At 41.1% G+C, this 25,219-nt stretch overlaps 1 protein-coding gene across 4 annotated transcripts in view; it reads left to right on the forward strand.

Annotated features, from left to right (window-relative positions):
* The window catches only part of NRG1 (neuregulin 1), a gene marked incomplete at its 5' end in the record, with an annotated part of 177,648 nt that extends 152,942 nt beyond the window's left edge, over positions 1-24,706 (forward strand). For 2 of the 4 annotated variants that reach the window (XM_083883860.1, XM_083883861.1), the window contains 7 exons: positions 238-296; positions 5,586-5,609; positions 10,073-10,175; positions 13,807-13,933; positions 14,454-14,584; positions 15,089-15,292; positions 19,245-24,706. In XM_083883860.1, coding sequence (XP_083739986.1) covers positions 238-296; positions 5,586-5,609; positions 10,073-10,175; positions 13,807-13,933; positions 14,454-14,584; positions 15,089-15,292; positions 19,245-19,896 — 1,300 coding nt within the window. In that variant the 3' untranslated portion in view covers positions 19,897-24,706. The remainder of the gene's footprint in view (positions 1-237; positions 297-5,585; positions 5,610-10,072; positions 10,176-13,806; positions 13,934-14,453; positions 14,585-15,088; positions 15,293-19,244) is intronic. The other 2 variants (XM_083883862.1, XM_083883859.1) reach the window with 2 other exon arrangements.
* Between the last annotated feature and the right edge of the window lie 513 nt (positions 24,707-25,219).

Here is a 25,219-nt window from a genome sequence, read left to right on the forward strand (position 1 = left end):
TTGATCTGGATTGGGCTGGTTTTGTAGGGGGATTTCTTTACATTTCCACCGAGCAAATGACTTGCTCTCAACATCCTGAGCTATTTGACACGCTAAACCGAGATTCAGTTTCTGAAAGTGAACTCACCAAGTCGTATCAGTTCACACTGAAGGAGCTTCTTTCTTAGCATATATTCACCTCTTCTCTTTTCTCTGTTTTTTTCTCTACCATTTTTTTTTGTTTGTTTTTCCTCTCAGGTGCCCAAATGAATTTACTGGTGATCGCTGCCAAAACTACGTAATGGCCAGCTTCTACAGTACGTCCACTACTTTTCTGTCTGTGCCGCAGTAGAAGCATGCTCAGTCGGTGCTGCTTTCTTGTCACTGCCTCTCTCCTCCAATTTATTTTTTTTTTTTTTTTAATCTGTAACTAGATTTGTTGCCTGAGGCCTAATATTGATTGTCTCTGCCTGTTGCATGAAAATTATAACAAAAAGCAATTGCAAATTATAACAGAAAGCAGTCCTGAGATTGTTTGGTATTGAGGGTATGGGGAAATGCAAGACTTAGGAATGCTGTGAAATTAACTCTGAATGTGTGATATGGACTCCCTGCTGACATCAAGCCAAAAAAGTACAGAAATGACGTTTGAAAGTCTCCCATTTTATTTGCCACAAAAAGCTTATGAGTCATGATACAGGTCAGCACTCTCTCAACCAAAGGCTGGGTAGCTAGTCCTCTACTTATATATGAGATTTGCATTTGGAACTAGAGGTTAAAGGTAATTGGAGTGCTTACATTACTTCTAAAGAGTGCCTGCCAAACAGGATCAAAATATTCTTCCTCCTCTTTGTCCAAGCTTCAGTGGAAGGAGCACAGAAAGAACAAGAAAAGGGGGGGAGATTACTTAATCAATGGGGTCTAACCTGTTTTGGGTATATTGTGAGTAACAGGTGCAAGAGATCAAAGATTAATTGGTCAAATGAAAGTATCAGACATACACATACACAGACTGCTAGAATCAGCACTTCAGTCACATCCCATAAGGTTTCCCATGGATTATTACTCGACAAAGATGTAGCAGAAGGTACACTATGTATTTATTTTCTCTCATTGGCCATAGCAAAGTCCAAGGTAACATACAAGAAAATTGCTTAGATATTACATTTCGATGCATGTGTACTACTTACACTCAATTGTTCCTGGCATCAGAATGTACTGTCATCTAAAAGCAGTATTATAGAAACTGGTTTTTGGATGGATTACTTGCCAGAGAAAGACTATAGGCCAGCTCAATTTAATTTCAATTGATATATAGCACAAAAAGCTGTAAGTATGTGCTGGACATTTTGGAACCTGAAGAGATGCACAGGTTTTCTCTTATATTGATGGATGAAAAATGTCCATGCATAATTCATCCTTTCCATCATGGAAGCTACCAACGTAAATCCCAAGAGTCCTGGCTGGGGACCAGCACTTGAGTGTCCGTTTTATGCCCCGTTTTAGAAGCTTTATTAGTGTGAGTTATATTTAAATGCCTCTGGTAACGATGGCTTTAAAATTTTTTGTGTTGTTACAGTATTTGTTTACCAAATGTTAGATTTAAGTGGCCTTTTCTGTGAATTGTGGTGAAAAGTGCAATTAAGATTTTCTGATTTTAGAATAATAATTTAAAAGGAGGTGGTGTAAAAAATATGAGATCCATTGTTTACTGCTGAATTTTATCTGAAAACTGTAGAAGAATTGTATGTTGATTATAAATTCATTTTCCAACCTAGGAGAAGAAAAAGTTTAGATGGGTTTTCCTCCCTTTGTTTTTCAGTTTCCTGACCCCGGTTGGGATTTTTAAAGACACTAGCTTGAGATTTTCTAAAGTTACCTCCATGGAAATAAGATGCCCTTGCCTTGCTGCAAGAGTTACACTTATTTGTTAGTACTTAAGTTGATCAAGTGCTTCCTCTCCTTGAAATGCAGAGGAGAGCATGCCACTGCCTGGCTTGGGCCACTCTGAGAGCCCCAATCAATGGCTATGAGACTCTGGCACTCCTGACTGCCCTGCATCTGCACTGCAACATCTGATTTATTATACTGCTTAAGATCTTGAAACGACACTTTTGGAAAGGGTCCACTGAGGTCACGTTTATACTTAACTAAAAAAAAATCGATGAAGAAGCATTTATATGTCTTTTTATTATCATACCCAAAGCATACCAGAGCACACTATCTAACAGAGGACTTAGAATGAGAGCTCTCTAAAGGCAAATGTTGCATCTGGAGCTTAAAGCCAAGCTCATATTTTGCAAGTGTTGTGGATGATTAACTTTGTTCTGTAGATGCAGCTTTTGCAAAGTACAGAGCAAATTGAGATGCTAAACAGCATAAGTGTTAGTAGGAAACAAAACCTATGTGTGAACCATACAGCTATCATATTTCACTTGCTTTCTGAAGGGTCTGTCTTCATTTGGAAAGGAGTCAGTGGGGTTCCAAGCAAAGTGTGCCTACCAATGAGCTGTTACTGTCTTAATTTGGCTGTTAAAGAAAACTTATCTTCAGAAATCTGCCCTGGAGTTGTTATTTGAGAGTTCTGAAGTTACTGGGCTGAGGACCTTTTGCCAGATCAGAACAAGGCACCACTGGGCATTCTGGAAATACCCTGTCCCAACACAGTGCAAGGCTAACTTGACTCCTCTCAGAAGCCTGGTTGTCAGGCCATAGTGTCCTTTCCTTGAACACAGCACAGTCACAGTTGCTGCCAGGCATTCTACCCTGGATTTTTTCTGTAACTGCTTTGACTTTGAGGCTTATGGTCCACCACTGGCACATAAGACAGCAGAAAGCAGTCCACAAATTGTTGCAAAAATACATCAGTTCCATGCAGATACATTTTCTGTTTGAACATTCACATTCACACATTTACACATTCACTCCCTTGAAGTCAAGGAATCAAGGAGAAGAGCAAAAGTAATGAATTAACATTAAAAGTTTTGGGAAATTTTCATGTAGTTAGGCATGAGAACTCTTATAGCAACACTGTGCAGAATGATCCCTGGGATAAGAAACAGTGATAAACCCATGAATTAATAGAAGGTTGAGGAAACCTCTCTAGAGTTTAATCACCTGTAAACCCTTTGTCTTCTCAAATGCCCCAGATTCACCAAGGACCTCACCCAAAGGACCTATGGATTTGCTTACTTCATTGGTTAACAATTATATATAAATCATGAAATTAGAACTGGCACCGTGACAATATGAGGCAAGGGCCATTATCATCTAAAAGTAAAATTCCTTATGTCCCTCATGGTACTGTTCCTCTTGCTCATCAGGGATGGCAGAGCTGAAATGGACACTGTTTAAACTGGTGCTGATGCTGAAGAATGGCATGGACCATATTCAGTTGATGCCCAAGAAGGCCCATAGCATACCCCCAGCCAGTTCTAAAGCCATAAGAAACATCAAGTTCAAAACCAATTTTGCAACCTGAATATTGAAATGAACCAGACTTTGGATCCAAAGTGGAATCTAAATGTCATAAAGAGACTGTATCCCAGTCCCTCAAATAGAAAAGGCTAACATACAGGGTTCTGCTCTGTGATAGTTTAGGAAATTTGAGTTTGCTTTCAAGTGAAATTGCATGAAGAAGAATTTGTGGTTTTTTAGCATTTTTCATTACCTGGAGAAAGAAACATGATACTTTGGTGCTTCAGAGTTGAAATCAGTCTTCCTGGATCTCTCTGCTGTTGCAATTGATCCAAATGGGTCGTTTATTTGCCAGGTGCAAGTTTTCTACAAAAACCTGAGGTAGTGCTCACCTGTCACTGGGCAGCACCATGTCTCTAGGCTGCCCCCCGACTTGAATCCATACTGCAGCCACCCCAGAGTCTTGAGTGACCTGTGGCACACCACTCATAAACAGAGCAACAGAGGGTTCTGTTCCACATTTCCCAGCACCATTCTCTTTTTCTTTGGATCCTGCATCTCAGCAGATACAGTATATCCAACAAGTTGTAGTTTTAAATAACTTCTGTGGAAAAAAAATTGCTTCCTAAGTATTTTTTCCCGCAAGACTGTCATGTCCCCCCAGTCACAACCAGTATGAAAACTGAATTATTAAAAATAATTAATTATATTTATTCTTAGAGTGCCTAGAGACAAATATTCAATAGAAGCCATACCACATGTAAAAAGCATGCAAAAATATCAGGCTAAGTAGGAAAATATCAAAAATAATCACCTGTTTATAAAATGAGAAGTGTTGGGATGTTCTGCTTATCAGATCTAGGGAATGTAACTAGGAATACTTTAGATAAGTGAGAGCTACATAACATCTAGGTTTGAATAAGCAATGCATGTTTCTTCAGCATGTTTTCTTGTTAGGCCTTCCAGCCAGAATATATTCTGATTTTAAAAATCTACTTCCTATTGAATTATATAAAATAGAAACTGCATGATATGAATGACTTCCCTAAAATTAAATTGCCTTCAAACTAGGTGTCTTACCTATAAGCAAGCATAATTACAGCAATATATATGCATGGGCATGTCATTCGTTTTACTGAAGATTTAATCAAGTTTTCTATGCAACTAACGTATATCATTTAGCAGAGATCAGTTAGGCATGTGATACTGGCTCTTTAGGAAGAGACCTGGATGGATTCCAACTTACTTAACCCTTAAAATGTTACCGATTGGCAACAGAGAATTGACATTCCCTGTGTGTGCTAACTACATTGAAAAATACATTTGTCATGAAAATTACCATCAGATTTAAATTTCACAGCACACAAGAACAAAAAAACGGGCAGGAGGTGTGGTGGCTACCATGGCTCTGGTGTTGGCCCCATAGGAAGAGTCTTCCAGGGTACCTGCTGGGAACACTTGTGTTCCTCTTTATCCACAGGTGCTGGGGCCTGGGAGTGCTGATTTAGGCATGTGATTTGTGTAAAGGGACCAGGCCCTGCACCCCAGGACCCATCCAGCTGGTCAACAAGTTGTTCTGCCTATGCAGCACAGTCCGAAGACAGGGAAAAGGGGTTAGCTCCTCGTTTTCCAGAAGCTGGAGGCTTGCTACAGTCAATTTGCAAAGCAGAGGACTCCCACTACTGAGTAAGCAGTGCCAGCCACCTCCAGATCACAACCTTCAGGAGCAAGGATATGCATTCTGGGGACAAAAGCACGGCCAGAAGGGAGAGCAATGCACAACCCATTTACAGGGGTATGCTGCCCTTTGTAAGCATCCCTTTGCTGTCATGTTCCCTTGTGAAAACACTCAGCCATTATACATGGCATCCTTAGGCCGTGGCCCTGTTCATCTCACTAAGATTCTTTAAGGGTTAATAGCTTGTGCTGCATTCCCTGGACTGTGCCTGCTCAGATGCCCTGTGTATATATATCTTTGTGTATAAGCCTTGCAGAAGGTCTGGTCACATAGTTAAGGAAGATGCACCTGAGCACTGCCCACATAACCATGCTCCCTTTGTCCTGTTTCATGTGCAGACACAGAATAGCTGTAATTCTCATATGTAATTTATTTTTAAGTACAGTGTATTGCTCTTTTCTGAAACTTTTTCCTTTTTCTTTCTTTTTTTGACAACTTTCTGCATTGGCAGAGCATCTTGGGATTGAATTTATGGGTATGGACCAATCATTCCTTTTAGCCTGCAGATTCTAGACCCTGAGAGATAAACCCCTTTTTGTTTTTTTTCTCCACTTCCCCTTTTCAATTCCTAACCAATTTCTTTATGCTTTAAAAGGGATCATACAGCTATAACAACAACCTTTGTCAAAGTGTCAGTGGAGATCAGTTCACTAAAATGGTAATATTGATAGGATATTCCAGACTTCAGGAGTTCAAGGAATCACTGAAGTGATCATAACATAGTGTACATTCCTTTTTCTGCTGTATAGTTTTGACTAGTTTTGACATCTGCTTTTGGTGAGTTTTTCTCGGGTTGCCAGGTTTTGGAAACACTGTAAGTGTTAAGTAAAAAGTCTAACGAGTATGCTAAAAGAGAAACTGTTCTGGCCACTTAAAATTCTGCAAATTTGCAGTGTTGAGCTCTGATTTTCAAGTAAATTTTTACATATAAACCCACATCTAGGTGGTTACACATATGTAAATCAGTTGCCTATACATATCTGTAAATCATATGCATATATGCATTAATTTCCAGGTCTGTAAATTCTAAGTGGACTGAAAGTTATTTAGAAATTTAAGCAGAAGTTTACAGATAGACTCCAGATCCTCAAGTCAGCAAATATATTCAATATTCCTAAAACTAAGAAGAACATTGGCAGTGGGTACTATTTTCACACTTCATCTTTAAATATAATAGAAATAGATCTTTTATGTCTTATTTATGAATAGGCCATACTTACTTGACTAGCTGTTTGTATTCAGGGGTACAAATAATGCATTTCTTGAATAAGCTAACTCAAAATGCAGGTCAGTTTTAGCTTGGAATCTCCTATAAATATTGGTAAATGAGAAAAAAAAGGGCAAACAAAAACCCAAACAAACAACAACAACAACAAAAAAAAAAAAATATGGTGAGGCAGTTGTAGTTCATGTTCTTATTAAAATGCCCCCACAAAATGTCATTAGCTTAAGCTGTGAACTGTGGAAAACCCATTACAAGCCCAAATTTAAAAAATCACTCACAACCCAGCTTATTTTTGTTTTTATCATTATCCTAAATTAGCATTAATTGCCACTTACGCATATTAGATTGTAGTGGAAGATATATGGCTACATTAACGTATGAGGAGTTAAATTAAAATTCTTTTAAAAACTGGCATGAAAATTTTGCTTTATATATGAAATTGCATCAGCAGAACCACCTCTTAGAATTAAATTCTTTTAAAAATCCCCAGAGGTCAGTAAGAAGAAAAACATTAAAACTGAGCAAATTTAAGACCAGATCAGTTATGTATAGATTAGAGAGATGTGAAATTAATTGCATAACATGCATATTTGAAAGGCTGCCTATGTAATACCTTGACTTAAGTCTTACATTGATTTGACTTTCCTAGCATTCTGTAGGGTAAAAAAATTGCTGAAATTATTTTTAGTACTTAACAGGCTAAAATCTTTCCTAAATTCTCATTGCACATACAATTTTTACAGACTTTTCTGCAAGGCTGCTATAAAGTTTTTTCAAGATAGTTTAATCAGTATGTGTTATTTAGCTAGGTGTCATAAACTGACTCCATAAATGGTGACATTGGTCAGGGACAGAAGGCAGTTTTGGGGCAAGATGTAGTATAACTGCAAGTGCCCCATAGGAGTTCTTTGCAAAACTCTTCTGGCCCTGAACAGAGAGTCCAAGGCTTGTCTTTGAGGTACCATGCCATCTGCAGAGTCTTAACCAGGATCCTAGTCCTGTCCTAGCTGCCAGCATCTCCTGCCACCCACACTGGCCTCTGCAGAACACCAGGGCATCCCCCATTTGGCCCTGGCTGTCCCCTGTCAGTCAGGAGCACAGCCAGGTTTACATGAGAGTCTGCTGGTTTGCTGGGCATGACATGCCCAGGTGTGGGTGCTTTCCTAGTCAGACCTTTCCCCTAGATTTTGAGGAGGGGCATGGCAGCATCGCCATTCATGCACACCCTACCAAGCTGCATTTTCCTTGGGGCCTTGTTTCAAAGGACAGAGAAAGGGACTAAGGCTGTGAAAGTAGATCCAGAGATTTAATTTCCCATGCCCATCAAGACTTACAGTCTCAGCAGACTTGCTGGTGCTAGGAGCATTGCTCAGGGCTGCACCCACAGCCCTGCTCCCCTCTCTGCATCCCCCATCCCCTGCAGTGAGTGAGCACCCAGAGAAGTCTCACATGCAAGCAACAAGCCTCAGTTTGCTGGCACAGTCAGGCCATCCCAGCAAGCTGCCCAGCTCATTTGCAACAGCCTCAGCCTGCAGCAAACTTCCTGGAGTCAGTCCAATTTTTTCTTCAGTATGAAAACTGAGCAGTGTCCACTGTTAATTTTCTACTTCTTCTCCCTTGTGCTTCAAGAAAAAAAAATGGGTTGATATGTCATTATTCATTTTGCCTTCATAAGCTAACAGCTAACAGCTGACAGCATGACAATAAAAAAAATAATAATTCAAAGCATTTCAAATTAGCCTCTAAATTGCTTAGCACAATTCTCCTGTTTCCTGTGACATCCTCGTAATACACCATTTCCATGGCTAACTAATAAGCGCTTTCAGAAGGGGCAAAAAAGGGCAGGGGGTCCAGTGCCACTAACTAGCCTAGGTGAGGAGTTATGCTGTATGAGAAATCCCTTCACACTGCTTCAAACTTTTTTTTGTCCCAAGCATTTCTTCTCTCTATTTTTTTCCAGTTCCAAGCATGCTGTGCCAGGCCTGTAGTTGACTTCTCTACCCTTTTTTCCTGTCTTCCCTTATATTTCACCTTCCTCTTTTTCTTTGTCATAGTTTGATTGGAGTTTCAGCCTTTTCTTCCTTCCCTTTTTTGACTTTCTGTTCTCAAAGTTATATTTATTTTTCTTTAATACATTTTTGCAGCATCCTAGTTTTACCACACTTACTTCTTCTCTCCCCTTCCCCCATCTTTGTTAATAATTTGTGCTATTAATTTTGTCTGACGGTGCTCATGACCTGCTGGTGTTTGATTTACAGTGGGTTTGGCTTGTAACATAAACTTGTTCCATTGTGTGGTGCATTGTATCAGAGAAACTGAGAATTGTTTTTGGTTTTTGGTTTGTTGCATGGAGTATTTGCCACTTGCCCACAGCAACTTTAAAGCAAAACTAGACAAGCTCAGGGAAGTCTTCTCCCTGTTCAGTGAGGAGTATTTTCCCCTGAACTGGTGTGTCATTTATGACAGCACATCATTTGGACAGAGGCATATGGCACATGTGAGAGAGCATTGTGCACCTCTGTACCAGCCAGATGCAAGTCCCTTCCAGCAGGAGTAATGCTGGCATTTATCCCAAAGGTAGTGCAAAGCTGTGCAGCTCTAATTCATTCATTTATTTTTAATCATCTGCTAGTATTCTGACTGTGGGCAGTATTGCAGATAACTATTGGTCTGTCTGCTTAATCAAAAATAAGACTTGAGTAAAGCTAGACATCCATTTTTGTCCTAACAGCGGGAACACAAATCCACATCTGTAAAGTGTCAACACAGAATGTGCCTCTGTTTCAGGGCTCCTTACATAACATTTCCCCAGCAGAGCACTCAGCAATGCTCTCTGCCAAGCGTGAGTGAGGCTGGAAAGCATCAGTAACTCCAGCCCAAACATTAGCAGTGCTACTAACACATTTATGAAAGTGAAATATCTCTGATGAATGAGATCGGTAACAAGTTGTCATCACTGAACAAGCTGCCATCCTAGATAGAGTTCCTTTGTTGGTCACAAAGGGATATAAGTTGAAAATCTGCATTTCTCTCACACAAGGCACTGCTGGTTGTTGATATTGCTGTGTTTTAGGAGGAGCACTGGAGATAGAGTCTGAATTTTATGACCAGAGCTCAAAACCTGTCTGCATTTCCATTGGTGATATGATTACAAGCCAAGCTCATGTCTCAAATGTAGAAGACTATTTTGAAATTTCTCCTGTAAAGACAGCTGAGATATAAATTGACATGGGACCAGAGGGATATTGGATGTGAAAACAATCCAAGAAAGATAATAAGAAAAAAAAATCTCATAAGACCTGTAAAATGGCTTTCATTCCAGCTGTCTTTGCAAAACTTCCAAAGCATTTGCAAATTCATATTTTTGCCTTACCACACTACATTTTTATTTCTAGCAAATGCTGTGTTTGTCAACTATGAAGTTGTTTCTTAGATATTTTTCTTGTTGGCTTTAAAAAAAAAGTGACTTTTGACTGTAATTCTGTAATTTTTCTCATCCCCAATGTTGTGTTAATTGTCCTCATCACCCATTATTGTGGTGTAGTCCTGTTCTCCTTGCAGTCAATGATGGGTCTGCCTGATGTGTGGTGGCTGTGTCTCGGTGTGGCTGTGTGAATCTGTGTAGTGGTTTGTAGCATGACAGCTGTTGATTGAGTGTTCCTTGCTTAGCCATCCTCCATGTTGTGACTTTTTCTGGTTTTGTCCCTTTCTAGAAGCTGAGGAACTGTACCAGAAACGAGTGCTGACCATAACTGGCATTTGCATTGCTCTTCTAGTAGTTGGCATCATGTGTGTGGTGGCCTACTGCAAAACCAAGTAAACTTTTCTCTTCTATTTCGTGTCTGTGGTTGTTGGTCAGGGCCTTCCCAGTTGACTGTAGCTTCTCTGGGCATAAGGTTGTATCTGGGTTTCTCTAGAGGTGAGCTTAAGAGACAAACTTGTGACCATGGTGCTCTGGTCCAAGCCAGATGAATGTGGGTCTCCATGTCCATCAACAATGCAAAATTAAGACAGGTATCTGAAAAATTTCTCAGTCTTCAAACGTAATTTGCAATTTTTTGTCTCTTTTTGTTTGCTTTCTTTTCTATCACAAATTTCAGCTGGTTTCCCCAGCTGAAAAGAAACAAACTCCAATGTTGGAATTATGTTACTTTCCAGCAGTGGATTTTTTGTAAAAGCCTAATTTGTTGGTACTGGAGACACTATTAATGATGCTAAAAGTTACTATACAAACACAAAAATGCTCTCAATGCAAAAGAAGGCATTTAAATGTGTTCTGTGAGTCTCTAAATTACTGGGGGTGACTCTCAAACATGCATGAGGCACTCTGGGCCATAAATTACACAGAACATCAGCAGAATTTCTGCTGCCAAAACTTCTGGCTGCCCTTATAAATCTCCCCAACAAAACACACAAAACCCATATCATAAATATTCCACATTTGTATAAACCTGATTTACTGTTTAAAGGTCTGATTGGCAGTTGGACTGTTGGTTTTTTGTTGTAAGCCCGACCAGTGATGGATGTGTTAAAAGTGGGGGAGGAGAGAGATCATTTGTCCCTCTCAGTGAGAGTCCAGACACATACACACAACTGCTCCCACCCATAACCTTGTGCCAGTGGTCAGTGGGGAACAACTGAAACAGTAATAAAAAATCAGATCCATTACTGCTTTTAGAAATCATATCCCATGTATTTCAACAAGCGTTTAGTCAGGATCCTGAGGTATCGTTTTCTGTAAAGAGCCCGCAGAATTCATCAGGGGTCTGGATGCATTTTTTTTGCCCCAGCCATCAGTAATCACTGTGAACCAAAAGTTAAATGTTTTCCAAAACAGTTGATGAGAATGCCATGCCAAGACACGGCTCTCCAAATGCAGCAGTGATTCCCGACTCATATCTGTGAGGTGACTTGCAAATGCTCTTTTCCCTAAATGGGGGAAAATTCAGAAACCAGGAGAAATCTTGTAATGGTGTTAGGAGGACAACCAGTGTAATAGCTTAGATTTTGTTGGTCTCCTTGCAAGAGATACTGCTGATAAATTGCCAAGGCAGTATCTTCAGACACTGAGTCTTAATTCAGAGGTACTTTATTCACAAATCATTTATATGAAGATAAAAGCTTCTTAAGTACACACTAGCTTTCCCATTTTTCTTTCATCTCAGTTCTGTGGAATAATTTCTTTTTTAAGTTAGTGTCCTTTTACTACAGGACAAACAGCACAGATAAAAGCATGCAAATTCAAAAACACTGGTCACTGAAGGTGGAAAGTAATGTAGTTTTCTAGGAACGGATTCCTGGGTTACATGTGCCAGGATTTCAGTCCTGTAGATGACAAACTCAAACTCCTCCTAGAACTCACTGGCTTTGCCTACCATGTTAAGGAATTCAGATTGTTCTCAGCTCCCAAGGTCTCCAGAGTCTTATGAAGGGGACCTGTGAAATCAAGTTAAAATCTTGCTTGAGTGCTTGCCTCTCAGCCCAGCAGGTCTTTGGGTAGCTCAAATATCTCCTGGCACTGCACTCTCTATACACCTTAAGTGCTTACATGTCCTGTGATGATGCCTGGTTATCCTCAAAGCATAAAGTCCACATGAACCACAGACTGTGGCCTTCTGAGACAGGAGTATTTCCAAGACAGATGTATCTGGATTTGTCATTCATGTGATGTGACATAAATTAAGCATTTTCCACTATCCAGGCACATACACAGAGAGAAAAATATGTAAAATGCTGTGTGTTAGGTCATGTTTTCGTTGTCTGTAAGCTTTCATGGCTCTCAAGCTTCAACAAATTTATTGCCCTCCCTCACTTCTCCTTTTTCGTAAAGCTTGGAATAGTCCCCTTGAGTTCAAAATGGGATTGAAAATAGTTATCTCTTACATGTCCTATCGTGCCATCACTATCTGCACTTCTGCATACAGCTTAGTATGTATTTTAGCTTTTGCCACAGACAAAGTCATATACATTCTAGAGTGTGTTGGAGCCTACGCCCTCCCTTCACTGCCCTGGATTCTGTGACAATATGATGGAAGTTCTCCAGTGTAATAAGAGAAAACTGGGCAATATTTATAAATTGAGTCTGAAATTGAATAGCCCTTTCTCTGGTTATTTATTTTGGTGTTTTAATTAGTGTTTTGCATAGCCATGTTTTACTATGCTGTAAATGTTGCTGCTGACACCTTGTAATGATCTTCTGAAAAGTTCTTCTGAGGAGAGCGGAAGGATTACAGAATCACAGAATCATTTAGGTTGGAAAAGACCTTTGAGATTGTGTCCAAACTTTGACTGACTTATCAACTAGACCATGGCACTGAGTGTCATGACTAGTCATTTCTTGGACACTCCCAGGGAGTGTGACTCCACTACCCCTCTGGGCAGTCTGTTCCAATGCTTAACAACCTTTGACATGAAGAAATTCCTCCTGATGTCCAGCTTGAACCTCTCCTGGCACAGCTTGAGGCCATTTCTTCTTGTCCTGTTGCTACTTGCCTGGGAGAAGAGGCCGACCCCCACCTGGCTACAGCCTCCTTTCAGGCACTTGTAGAGAATGATAAGGTCACCCCTGAGCTTCCTTTTCTCCAGGCTGAACTCCCCCAGCTCCCACACTCCTCAGAGGACTTACATGTCATTAGCAAGTGGGGAAACAGCAGCTAAGGACAGGAAAGAGTAGAAGCATCAAAGTCAGTCAGAGATCATGTCACTAGTACATGGATAGTTCTACTAATTGCATTAGCAGCCATGGCATCCACCTGGTAATCATTAGGCTTCAGAACAAATCTGATGTTGCTGAAACAAAACCTTCCAGACCTGCCAGGAAGTCTACAGGCTCAGGCCTATCCCATGTACTTTCACTTTGGATTTCTGAGGCTTCCTCTGCACTCTTCTTTAACACATTTATGGATTTGAAATGCACTGTTAAGGTAGGGGATGGATCCCACCAAAAAATGTATTATCGTTACATCACAAAAACCATGTTCCAGCATCTGCAAGCAAGCCCTGGGGCACAGGCACCTCGGCTCCCTGTAGTGAATGAAGAGGCGTAGCTCAATGGGCTGTCAGAAACTTTGCCTTGGCCCTTGTGAGGGTGTCAAGGTGTCTGGGTTAAAATCTCTTCCCCCTCCCTTCTGAGTGCAGAAAAGAGCTTCTCCTGAGGCAGAGCATTGCTTAAAAGTGGCCTCCCTTTTCCTCTCACTTATTCCTGCCCCCCTGTGTCCTGCTGACTCCTGGAAGGGATCCCAAATATCCTTCCCCCCTGTGCAGGTCCCCACAGCTCCAGCTGCAATTAGACCTGTGGTTTTCAAAATTATTCTGAGTTCTAGCAGCAGTGCAGAAAATTCTGGCAAAAAAAAAGTGATGTTATATTATTATCACTAACATCAATATGCTGAAAGGGGCAGCTGCTTTCCTTTTGTCCATTGAAATTGTTTCCATGTTTCGTGCACAGGAAGCAAAGGAAAAAGTTGCACGACCGCCTGCGGCAGAGCCTGCGCTCGGAGAGGAACAACGTGATGAACATGGCCAACGGGCCGCACCACCCCAACCCTGTGCCAGATAATGTCCAGCTCGTCAATGTAGGTTCCACTGCACGGGTTTCAGCCTGGGCTGCTACTGCCACAGGACAGCTCACCCCACAGCTTTTAAACATCTACCTGCTGCCGGCTGGTGACTGATTTCTCTCAGCTTTCTCCACACGGAAAAAAATTGCTATTGCAAGCTGCTGCCATCTTCTCCATCAGAAAATAGTATTTTTGATGTATCTGATGCTAATGGGAGGTTGCTTTTCCACATGTCTGTCTATTGGGACTTCTTGTACCCTTGTTAAATACATTTTTATAGTTTGATTGGGATGCAGACCTTTGCTGCTTTCCTCATTTATCTCCTGTTTTGAGTCTAGATGGGCTATGTACACAGAGGTGTACATGAATGTGCTCAAGTGTGTCAGTATGGTTTCTGCATGTATTTAAGTGACAAAATTTGTGCTTTGGCACATGTAAAAAGGCTGAAATCTGGAAAGGAGGGATTGAGAATTATGTCTATGAATATGCTGTGAATTACAGTTTGTAAACCTGAGGTTTGTCTGGGTTTTTTCAGCAATACGTTTCAAAAAATGTAATCTCCAGTGAGCATGTCATCGAGCGAGAAACAGAGACTTCGTTTTCTACAAGCCATTACACCTCAACAACACATCACTCCGTGACAGTCACCCAGACACCCAGCCACAGGTACTGGAGGGGGAAGGCAAATAGCAGCTATATTATCTGATCTGTTGCTGTTGCAAAACCAAAACTATGTGTAAAACAACAAACCAGGGAAGATCTATGCTCCCTTCATAGTGTTTTCATTTTAAGACTAACAATATTTAATGTCATATCACCTAACTAATTATCTTTGCAGGAATTTACAAAGACCTTTATTACCTGAATGGCTTTCCAAGACTGTCACAGTGAAATTTAGTATATGCAGACTGCTAAATCAGTGACGCTTCTGATGACTGGAAAGCCCTCCTTCTCTCTCCTTTTATCCATATGTGCAAAATCACCTTGGTACCTGTGGACTCATACAATTTGCTAAACTCTGCAGCTCCAGTTACCAAACCAAAGGTTATGCTGCAGATCCTGAGTGCCAACAGAGCCCCTCCTTTCCCTGGCTGAGCTGCTCATATGCATTTGCTACCAAAACCCACTCTCACACTCCCTCTTTGTCTTTTCCTGGTTGGTGTTCTCCAGCTGGAGTAATGGCCACACTGAAAGCATCCTCTCTGAAAGCCACTCGGTGCTCGTCAGCTCCTCCATGGAGAATAGCAGGCACGCCAGCCCAGCGGGGCCCCGGGGCCGCCTCAACGGCATTGGCGGGCCACGGGATGGAAACAGCTTCCTCCGGCATGCCAGGGAGACCCCCGACTCCTACCGGGACTCTCCTCACAGTGAAAGGTAGGATACGCCACCTCATTGCTTTCAGCTGACAAGACCTGGTGTTTTCGCACATGGTCTCAAAGGAGACAATGCAACAGTGCAGCTGTTCATGTAGGACGTACCTCTCCTTATTCGTAAAGGTGGAGAGCCTAGTAGTAGTTTAAAGTCTAAAAAAAGCATTTCTTCCCTTCTTGCCTCTGCTGGATTTAGTCCTATTAGCCAGCAGTTCACACTTGGAAAAGCTCCACTGGAGTAATTAGTCAGAAATTTCCATTGTAAAGTATAAACAGAACTTTGCCTAAGTGCCAGTTTCTTAGAAGATCCAAGTGAGAGGCTGAGAGATTTTACAGGGAGAAAGTACTGTATTGATCCACAGGAGGAGGGCACTAATGACTCCTCAGCAGTATAGAAGTTATGCCACCATCTACTTTCTGCTATATTCCAGCTCCTAAATCCTTAAAAAATTCCACTTAACCCTTTATTAAATAAAAGCAAGGAATACAAAGTGCAAGCCAGAGGGACTCCGGTCATTATTAAATCAGGAACAGTTATGAATAAGGCTGGTCAGGAGTTTTCCAACCAAACAATTTTTTTCTCTGAAAAGGCGGCTTCATCATTTCCTAAAATCTGCCTAGAACTACATCAGTTGCAAAAAAATTTTACTGAAAAAATCCTTCTCAGGTTTAGGCTAGCATTTTGCTTCAAGATGGCCCCATAATAGCAGAAGAAAGACTGAGAAGAAACAAGAGATTTAAAAAGAGCTTTTCTCCCAGGAATCATAGACAGAAGAAAAGGAAAACAAAAAGTTATGGACCAGTTCTCTGAGCTCTTGGGATTTGGCCTTCTGGAGTGTCCATGATGCCAAAAATGCAACCAGGCAATCCCCAAGGAGACTGAGTTGTGTAGGAGACAAACTGTGGTTTTCAGAAAAATGAATGTGTGAGTACAGCAAATGCCATTTCTGTGGTACTCCCTCTGCCATACAAACTGCTAAGCAGCAGGAAGAGGGCCCACTGAAGGAAGGACCCTGAGTGTAGTACCACTAAGGATAATAAACTAGCCCCCTCATTAAAAATTATGTGTTATTTACCATGGAATTTAATTTGAAGATACGGGGCTCACATGACATAAACAGCCATGGCTCCAATCCAGCAGAGCACTTTGATAAGATTATCTTTTAATCATGCAAGTATGCCCACTGAAATCGGCAAGATTATTCACATGGGTAGAGCTCAGCATGTGTTTAAGTGCTTTGCTGGATCAGGACCTGTAACAGTAAATACCATGTTGTCTCCTGCCTGGGAACCAAGCAGGATGCACGCCCACACACCTGCCAATGGTGAGTATTGCAGCTTAGTATATTTGGGCATCTGCATGTGAGAAGTGAAGACCATTCCTGCTGTCTGCCTGCATTGCATGGGTCACCCAAAGAATCATTCTAATACAAACTGTTTAGATTTAATTGGGGATGGGAGGGTAAGGAGAGAGAGGAGAGCGTATTCCTTTTTCTTTCTCTGAGAAGAAAGAAGATTCATCAATTATTGTGTTTCTTGAAGGTTGTACTACAGGTCAAAAGCAGCATTTTGTGATAATTCATCAGGCATTGACAAGCCTAGCCCGTGCCTGAAGCAAGCACAAATTTGGAATGTGGGAGATGATTGTTCCCTGGGCATTAATTTCAGGCCTCATCTGTTTTTAGCGAGCAGGGAATACATGGCCAATTGTTCCTGAGATGGCTTGTATATATACAAGGGAGAAAGTGAGATTTATTTGGAACTAAAAATTACTCAGAAACATAAAGGAATGTGGAAGCTGACAAATTGCTTCCTGAAGCCATCAAATGTTGCTGGACTGTGAATTGGTAGACCAAGGCTGTATTCCCTCAATTTTCAAATTAAATTGAACAGACATTACAAGAGGTTCTTTTGCGTTACCCCATCCATTTGCTGGATCCCATGCTCTGTGTACACAAGCAGAGGGCAGAAGCAGTTTTATCTTGCATGTCCTTAGCTGTCTTACAGGAGAGAAGGTCAAAAACCACTGTCTCTGCACAAAAGGCTGGACTATATGATGAAGCTGACAGCGTATAACTAGTTAATGTGTGCTGTGTGGCCATGGGTACACTCTGATCCCCTTTCACTGAGCCAGCATAGTTGGCCATGAAGCTGGATAAATCAATCACCTTTTAACCTTCCTCTCAGGATGGGCTAGAGCTGCATGAATTTAGCTCCTGAGCCTCAGATTTCAGACAGCAGCTAGTTAGCACTGCCCTGGTAGGGTGTGGGGGAATAGACCAGAAATGTGTGAATGTGCAACATTCCAATATAAGTAACTTGGCACTGTTGGAAGCCTGCACAGTACATTGAGCACATTTAACCAACTCAATCTGTTAACAGAACCAGTCTAGCTAAAATCCAGTGTGTCATAAAGATGTATATGCAACAGTGTACCAGCTGAGAAAGTAGAAAGGCTGAAAGTTTTTCAGACAATGCCTATTAAAAATGTGTAAGAGATTAAAAGCTCACTCATGGAAGGAGAAAAAATTACTTAATTCGTCCAATACACAGATTTATTCACTGCCCTTTACTCAACCAACTTGATTAATTCCCATGCGTAACTCTAGGTTTGGTTTTTTCCATTCTCTTACTCCTCGGTTCATGTGAATCAATGTGCAATCAATACACCTCTAGTGAAATCAATTTATGCTACTGCATTTCTCTCCAAAATCTGTCCCGTTTTCTCCTTTTTCCTGTAATTCCATTTTTATCAAGTGTAATATGTGCAACTGAGTCACAGATTGAATAAGAAGACTGGATTCAGGTTTATTTTGGTAATTTCAGGCTCAGATAAATAAACCAGTAATGGAAAACTAAATAACTACATCAATCACAGACATATAGCTTTTCTCAATGAGCCTGTGATGGAGCTTAGAATGATTTTAACTTTAGACACAGATGAAATTCAGGCAGGTGAATTTAGGATAAGGATAAAAGGAAAGCCAGGCCATGCAAAGCATCATGCTGGGCACTATGCTTTTGATCAAGTGGTTTTAGGCAGATCCTCACCTGACATGAATCCACATGACTTCATAGCATGTCTACTGATTAAAACTAGTTGAGAGCTTCACATTTTTTGTTCCATTTCTTTGGGACAAGCCCTTTAATGGCACCTGAGCTTCATTTTCAGAAATCGGTTCTGACCACTACCCTTCCCACAGGAGCAGGGACAAATTTTGCAGAGAAATCATGGGCACTAGACCAGACAATCCTATCTTTCAGCATTTGTTCCCATATGAGGACAAATGATACTCTGTGCTTCTTTGCAGATAAATCTGCCAGCCAGGGTAACTAGCACCCAAGGAGTGGAACAGCACAAAGCTCCTGGGATGGTGCTACAAGTGCTTCTCTGGCTATCCTTGGTGATTAAAATTTTCAGAATCTGGCTCTAGATTTTATCCAAACATTACTTTCCTCCTTAGCCTGAGACAGTTTGGTTGCCGTAAGAGAATGAAGCCCCAAGAGGACTGTCCTTCAGTTGCCTTCCTTTCTTTCCCCATGTCTGTTTGCATGTATCCCAGATTCTGGTCAAATCCTTCCAAAAGTGCAGCAGCTGTTTTCCTTTTGAGAAAATACTTGCAAATGCATTTTGTTTCTGGCAGCCTGTCTGTCTCTGAATCCCATTTCTGGATTCATTCCAAAAAGTTATTCTGGCAAAAAATTTACAGCATCTCCATGGCTGGGATCTGGGAGTTTTCTGCACTCCTCCTGCTTTCAAATGTTTTTGCCCAGAGTCCCAGAAGTCTGCAGTTTATAGGATTAATAGGAACAGGAAAAGTTGCTTAGTAGCCCTGTGTGAGGATTCTGGGGATCTTAAGGGATCCCTGCCATTTCTCTCCCAGTCCACATGAGCTGCTGTGTTTGCAGGTCACCACTCCTTGTGCTCGCAACCTTTTCCCATCTTTTTTCTTCAGGTATGTCTCAGCTATGACCACACCAGCTCGCATGTCACCTGTTGATTTTCACACTCCAACTTCTCCCAAGTCCCACCCCTCCACAATGTCACCACCGGCTTCCAGCTTGACCATCTCCATCCCCTCAGTGGCAGTGAGTCCCTTCATAGAGGAAGAGCGACCACTGCTCCTGGTGACTCCGCTGCAGCTGCATGAGAAGTATGACCACCACCTTCAGCAATTCAACTCCTTTCACCAAAATGCCACCCATGAGAGCAACAGCCTGCCACCAAGTCCTCTGCGGATCGTGGAGGATGAGGAGTACGAGACCACACAGGAGTACGAACCAGCACAGGAGCCTCCAAAGAAACTCACCAACAGTCGGAGGGTCAAAAGAACAAAGCCCAATGGCCACATTTCCAGCAGGGTGGAAGTGGACTCTGACACGAGCTCTGAGAGCAGCAGCTCTGAGACCGAAACCGAAGATGAGAGAATAGGCGAGGATACACCATTTCTGAGCATACCCAACCCCGGGGTGACCAGTCTGGAGCCAGCCGCTGCCTTCCGGCTGGCTGAAACCAGGACTAACCCGGCAAACCGCTTCTCCACTCCGGAAGAGTTACAAGCAAGGTTGTCCAGTGTGATAGCTAACCAAGACCCTATTGCTGTATAAAACGTAAAACACATAGATTCACATGTAAAACTTTATTTTATATAATGAAGTATTCCACCTCTAAATTAAACAATTTATTTTATTTTAGCAATTCTGCTGATAGAAAACAGGAGAGGAAAAGAAACTTTTATAAATTAAATATACGTATGTACAAATGTGTTATGTGCCATATGTAGCAATTTTTTACAGTATTTCAAAAATGGGGAAAGATATCAATGGTGCCTTTATGTTATGTTAAGTTGAGAGCAAGTTTTGTACAGTTACAATGATGGCTGTCCCATAGTATTTTGCGAAACTTTTAGCCCTCAGTTGTCCTAGCTTTTTTGTGCACTGCATTATAATGACTGGATGTATGATTTGCAAGAATTGCAGATTCTGGTCGCTTGCTGTAGAGTTTCCAAATCAGAAAGCCCTGTAATGGCACCCCCACCCTACTCCACCAGAAAAACACACATATACACACACACAGAGTCAGAAAGAAAAAAAAAAAAAAGATTAAAAAAAATTTAAAAAGTAAAAAAAAAAAAATTTGTATATGAGAACTTTTATTTGCTTTCCGTATATGAGATGAGTTTTGTCTGCTCTCTGCCAGCCAAAAGGTTTGCTTCTTTGAGCACTGGGATAATAGTAGATCCAACAGCATGCTACTATTAATAACAGCAGGATAACAAAAACATACAAACAAAAAAAAAAAAAAAAAAAAAAAAAAAAAGCCAACCTGCATTAAATAATGTTACTTATAGGAAAAAAGTAATACTGTGATTTTAAACCAAATATATTATTAATCAGAGGTCAGCTTGTAATCACTAGGAGCTGCCATTTCATTATTTTCCAGATATTAATTGTTCTAGTTATCCGTTAGGAAATGGGTTTAAGTTGGCTGAGGCATTGAACCCAATACTCTACTTAAACAAAAAAGGAAAAAAAAAAAAAGGAGAAAAAAAATTCTATTATTTTATGTTAATGGGGCAAATATAATAGATATCTGTAATCAAGCAAGGAAGAGATCTAGCTCTAACACCACTAATAAAAGTGCAATCAGTTTTCACCTCTATTTCTTAATGTTGATTTCTAATACATGATTTATTCTTTTGATTCCCCTCAGTTTTCTTCCCTTTTTTCTCTTCCTCAGAAAGAACCCTGACAAGCTTCTAGCAATACCTTATTAGAGTTGCTATTGGAGTAAGGCTTACTCTTGGACAGAGAAAGGCCTTTCAGGGAAGAACTTGATTTGCTGAATGGTTAAAAATTATAGGCATGTAGGAAGGACGAAGCAGATGTATGGAGTTTGTTTCCACTGACCTTTATCAACTCCATTACTTGGGTTGAGAGATGCAAGGCTAATTCAGAGCCCATTTATGAAGGCAAGCACACCATGTGGGCTACAGCCCTAGTAATCCATGGGTGACTATTTGATACCAGTGTTTATATAGCCAATGACAGTCTTGAAGCCATTGACTAATAGTGAACAAGGATGCTGTCAGTGCTGGAGCAGATGCATCCATCCAGACAGAAGCAAATGGCCTCTTTTGCACTGAATTCCTATCAGTTTAGTCAGGGTCACTCTGCCTCTTCTATACTTTTGATTTTTTGTTGTGTTCAGTTGGCACAGCATTGACTCAGGATTGATGTGGAAAACAAATGTTTTTCCTAGACTCTGGGGATTCTGAAAATGAGAACATATGTTTTACAGGTATTACTGAGCTCTAAATAAGAGCCCTGTCAAGAGAAAAAGAATTTCAGCCAAACTACACTCATCCTTTGGGCCACATTCTGGTCCTGGTTAAATAAAGAGAAATACATTAAGGAAAAATTGTGAGATGTAAGCCTGAGGAACAAAAGTCCCAACTCAGTAAATTGTTCAGGCATATGCTTATGCTAATTGCAGCAAAAGTTACCTTCAGCGTGTGCTAGACTCCCACTGACATATCCAGCACATGCAAAAAATTAAGCATGTGCCTAAGAGTTTTGCTGAACAAGGTGTCCTATTGATTTGAGACCTGGAAAGCAAAGTACAGCAAAAGAAGCTCTTTGCCAGGATGACAAAAATCAGTGAGTTCCTCACTGCATAAATAACCGTATCACATCAATAAGAGCACTGGTGAGTCTACCTGAACACCAGATTCAGCAGAAAAGAGCAAAAAGAAACTTAATATAGGATACAACGTTGTCCACTAGAATGTTAGTGGTAGAACTAAAAGGCTAGGGAACTAGCGCAGCTTTGGGCTATGTAGAGGCTGAAATGGCACTGCTTATTTGAGAAATCTATGGGAGATGGCAAATACTGTCTCTGGACTTTAGTCCCCTTTGCCATTTTTCCCTGGCTGGCATGTACTTGAACACACTTTGCCTTTGCAGACTGAAACAAAAGCTCTTTACAAAGCCTAGACACCATACTCTCATTTTCATCCCTTTAGTCGTGCTTATTTATCTGCAATCCCATGCAGCAGAATATCCACTTCTCCAGTAACTCTGCAACTCAGTAGTACAAAGAGCCAGGTGGACTTTCCTAATGAAGACCACGAATTTCCAAAGGATTTGGAAACTCAAGACACTTGAATATCTATCCTTTCAGGAAGGCCTCTGACACTGCAAAGACTTTGCAGGACAGATGAGACAGAAAAAGGATGGCAGAGAAACAAGAAATTTGCCCCAAAATCACCCATTTTAGTGGCAGAATAGAGATTATAACACAGGTTTTTTTGTAAACTCCTCCAATATATATCAGCCACAGGGCCAGCTCTTGTTGAAGTATCTATAATAGCCCAGACAGGTTAATTAGGATGGAAAGGGAACATGCCTTGATGTTGAGTAGATTATTTGACTACTACCACTGTTATTGTGGAGAGACAGTACAAAATGAAGGAGCAATTCCATATTTGGGAACTGTACATGTGAGATTTATTTGGTATAGGTCTAGGGGAAAATGTCACGCATCTTCTGTTGCAGTGCCTCAAAGTCAAATTGCTGTGTAGTTTCTGCTCTATCTCCCCCTTGGAACATACACAGTGTGTTATAGGGCAAGCATGAAATTAGGCTGGAGACTTCACATGGACCTAAGAACAAGAAAATACAATTGGGGATATGGCTGCCTAAGCCCTTAGATCTTTGTGAAGAATCCAGCCTCACAGCACAGTTCATGCAGCAGTGAATTCAGGAATTGCCCTGGCTTGGCATGCACAGAAGTGGGATGAGGACACAGACCCTCACCTCTCAACTTGTATTTGTGAGAGTGTTTCACATCAGTCAGGCCCACACCCAGAAGTTAGTGAGTCTCCCTGGTCACAGGTGGTGCTGGCAGGCTGCAGCCAGTTCCTGCTGGCCAAGGGGCTGGAGGCTGCAGCAGCATGGAGCAGAGCCAGCAAGTGCCTATGGAAAAGGCCAGCTCCCCTGTTGGGGATATTTGCTTCATTACCCATACCTTTGAGCTAGGCAGTCCCAACACCCTTGAGCCATCACTGTGTGACGCTTGCTGGTTCTTCAGCTGAAAGTCAAAAAGAAACATTCTTTGAAGAGGGGGAGAAATATTCCAGTGGTGGCAGAGTTAAGGTTGTCCTGGTTTATTTCCATATCATTTAGTTTGAGCCATGAGTTTTTCCTGTGTGTGTGTTTATATGCAGGAATTATTCCAAGATAAAAGGCTTTTTTCAAGAGTGATAGGTAGATGATGTTGTGCACAACCTGGTACAGCCTGCCTATTTAAGAAGTGTAAATCATTACAGCTCCATAGAGGGTCTCATGTAACAGAGAAAAGGCTACTCCCTCCTTTTGGCCCAGTTATTCCCTTCATCTCTTGAGCCACCCCAACACACCCAAGTTTAAGAGATCAATCACTGCCTTTATCAGGGAAACAGGAAAGCTCCTTCTTTCCAGTACTCCAAAACAGCAATGCTGCATCTCCCTACTTCTCTCACACACATTGCAAGCAGTTTCCTGAGCATCCAGGATAGCAAACTGGTGTTTCCTCAAAGGACACACCTCGCAGCCTGTTGAGCACTTCTTGGCCCTGCAGTGTGGCTACTTACCATCACCTGGGACTTACTTCTAGTAAGAAACAAAAATGCACCTATGAAATGCTGCAGAGAAAGGCAGACAAAGAACATGGCCAATTATCATCATTTGTAATTCTCTATTCTATTGTAAATATGTCCTGTACATACGTGGATGTTTTCATTATTTACTGTCTTTATGGATATTGTGTTAAATGAGACGCTCTTAGTTTATTGTGTAACACTGTAAATAACATAATGTCCTTTATTATTTATGCATAGGCATCTAACATGCAGAGAAAGTTATCCTCATATTATTTTAAGATATATGTCAAAAAGATGTTGCATTTTTCCTTTTGCTTTGAAAAAAATTGTAATATATCCTCTTTTTCCCCTCTTTTCCTTTAAAAAAATGAATGCTAATTTATTGTTCAGGAGAGAAAGGGGATGTAACTGAAAGGCAAACTGTTCAAAGAACATGCTATGGAAGCCACAAGCTACTGATAAACTAAAGAATTTATTACCCCAAATACAGCAATAAGTAATTGTTGATTTATTAAGGTTTTGTTATTCATTTTCAGTAAAAGAGGTGCTGGATTAAATTGTTTATGTGTGGTCCTGGCCCAGCTGCTCAGCAGACTGTGTCAGGTCACTAGCTACCATCTTTCTGTATCCAAACATTGTTGTAAAGGTTTTGTTCTTTTGTTGTGGACCACTGTTCCTTGAGATTTCTGACTCATCCCTAGGGGGGGTCTCTGGCAGACACACTTGCTCCTACATGCATTTTTACTTTCTTAAACTGGAATTATTAGCTCTACCCTGACCATTACTACTTAAGATGGATAGGGGAGGGAGAGGAGGAGGAGTTAGGGGGGCAGAAATGACACAGTCTTGGGACTGTGGGAGGCTGCTCTACAGAAATGTCACCTCGCTGTTCAGCAACAGTGAAGAAAGCAAAGCAGATACTAAGAACTCTTAGATGGCACCACCATGTCACTATATAAATTCATTATTTGTGCAGGTTGTAAACATGAGTCGTCTTTGTCTTCTTGTCTCAGGATAGAAATAGTATAATGGAGGAGGCTTTGAAGGGCAATGCAGGTGAATAAATATCGGGAGCTGGTGAGGTCTGGGGAGCACTCGGTGGGCTGACTGAAAGAAAGAACAGTGGAAAGAAGATACTAAAGATATGTTGAAACGTATTTATCTTGTAGAAAGTAAGAAAGGACTTGATGTTTAGTACCTCTTCCAATAAAATAAATGGAGTTATTAATCAAAACTACTGGGCACCGTATCCCCAGAAAGATGTAGCTCTTTATATAAGAGGTAGGGAA

The sequence above is a fragment of the Zosterops lateralis genome (assembly GCF_965231275.1).
Source record: "Zosterops lateralis genome assembly, chromosome: Z".
Lineage (NCBI taxonomy): Eukaryota > Metazoa > Chordata > Aves > Passeriformes > Zosteropidae > Zosterops > Zosterops lateralis.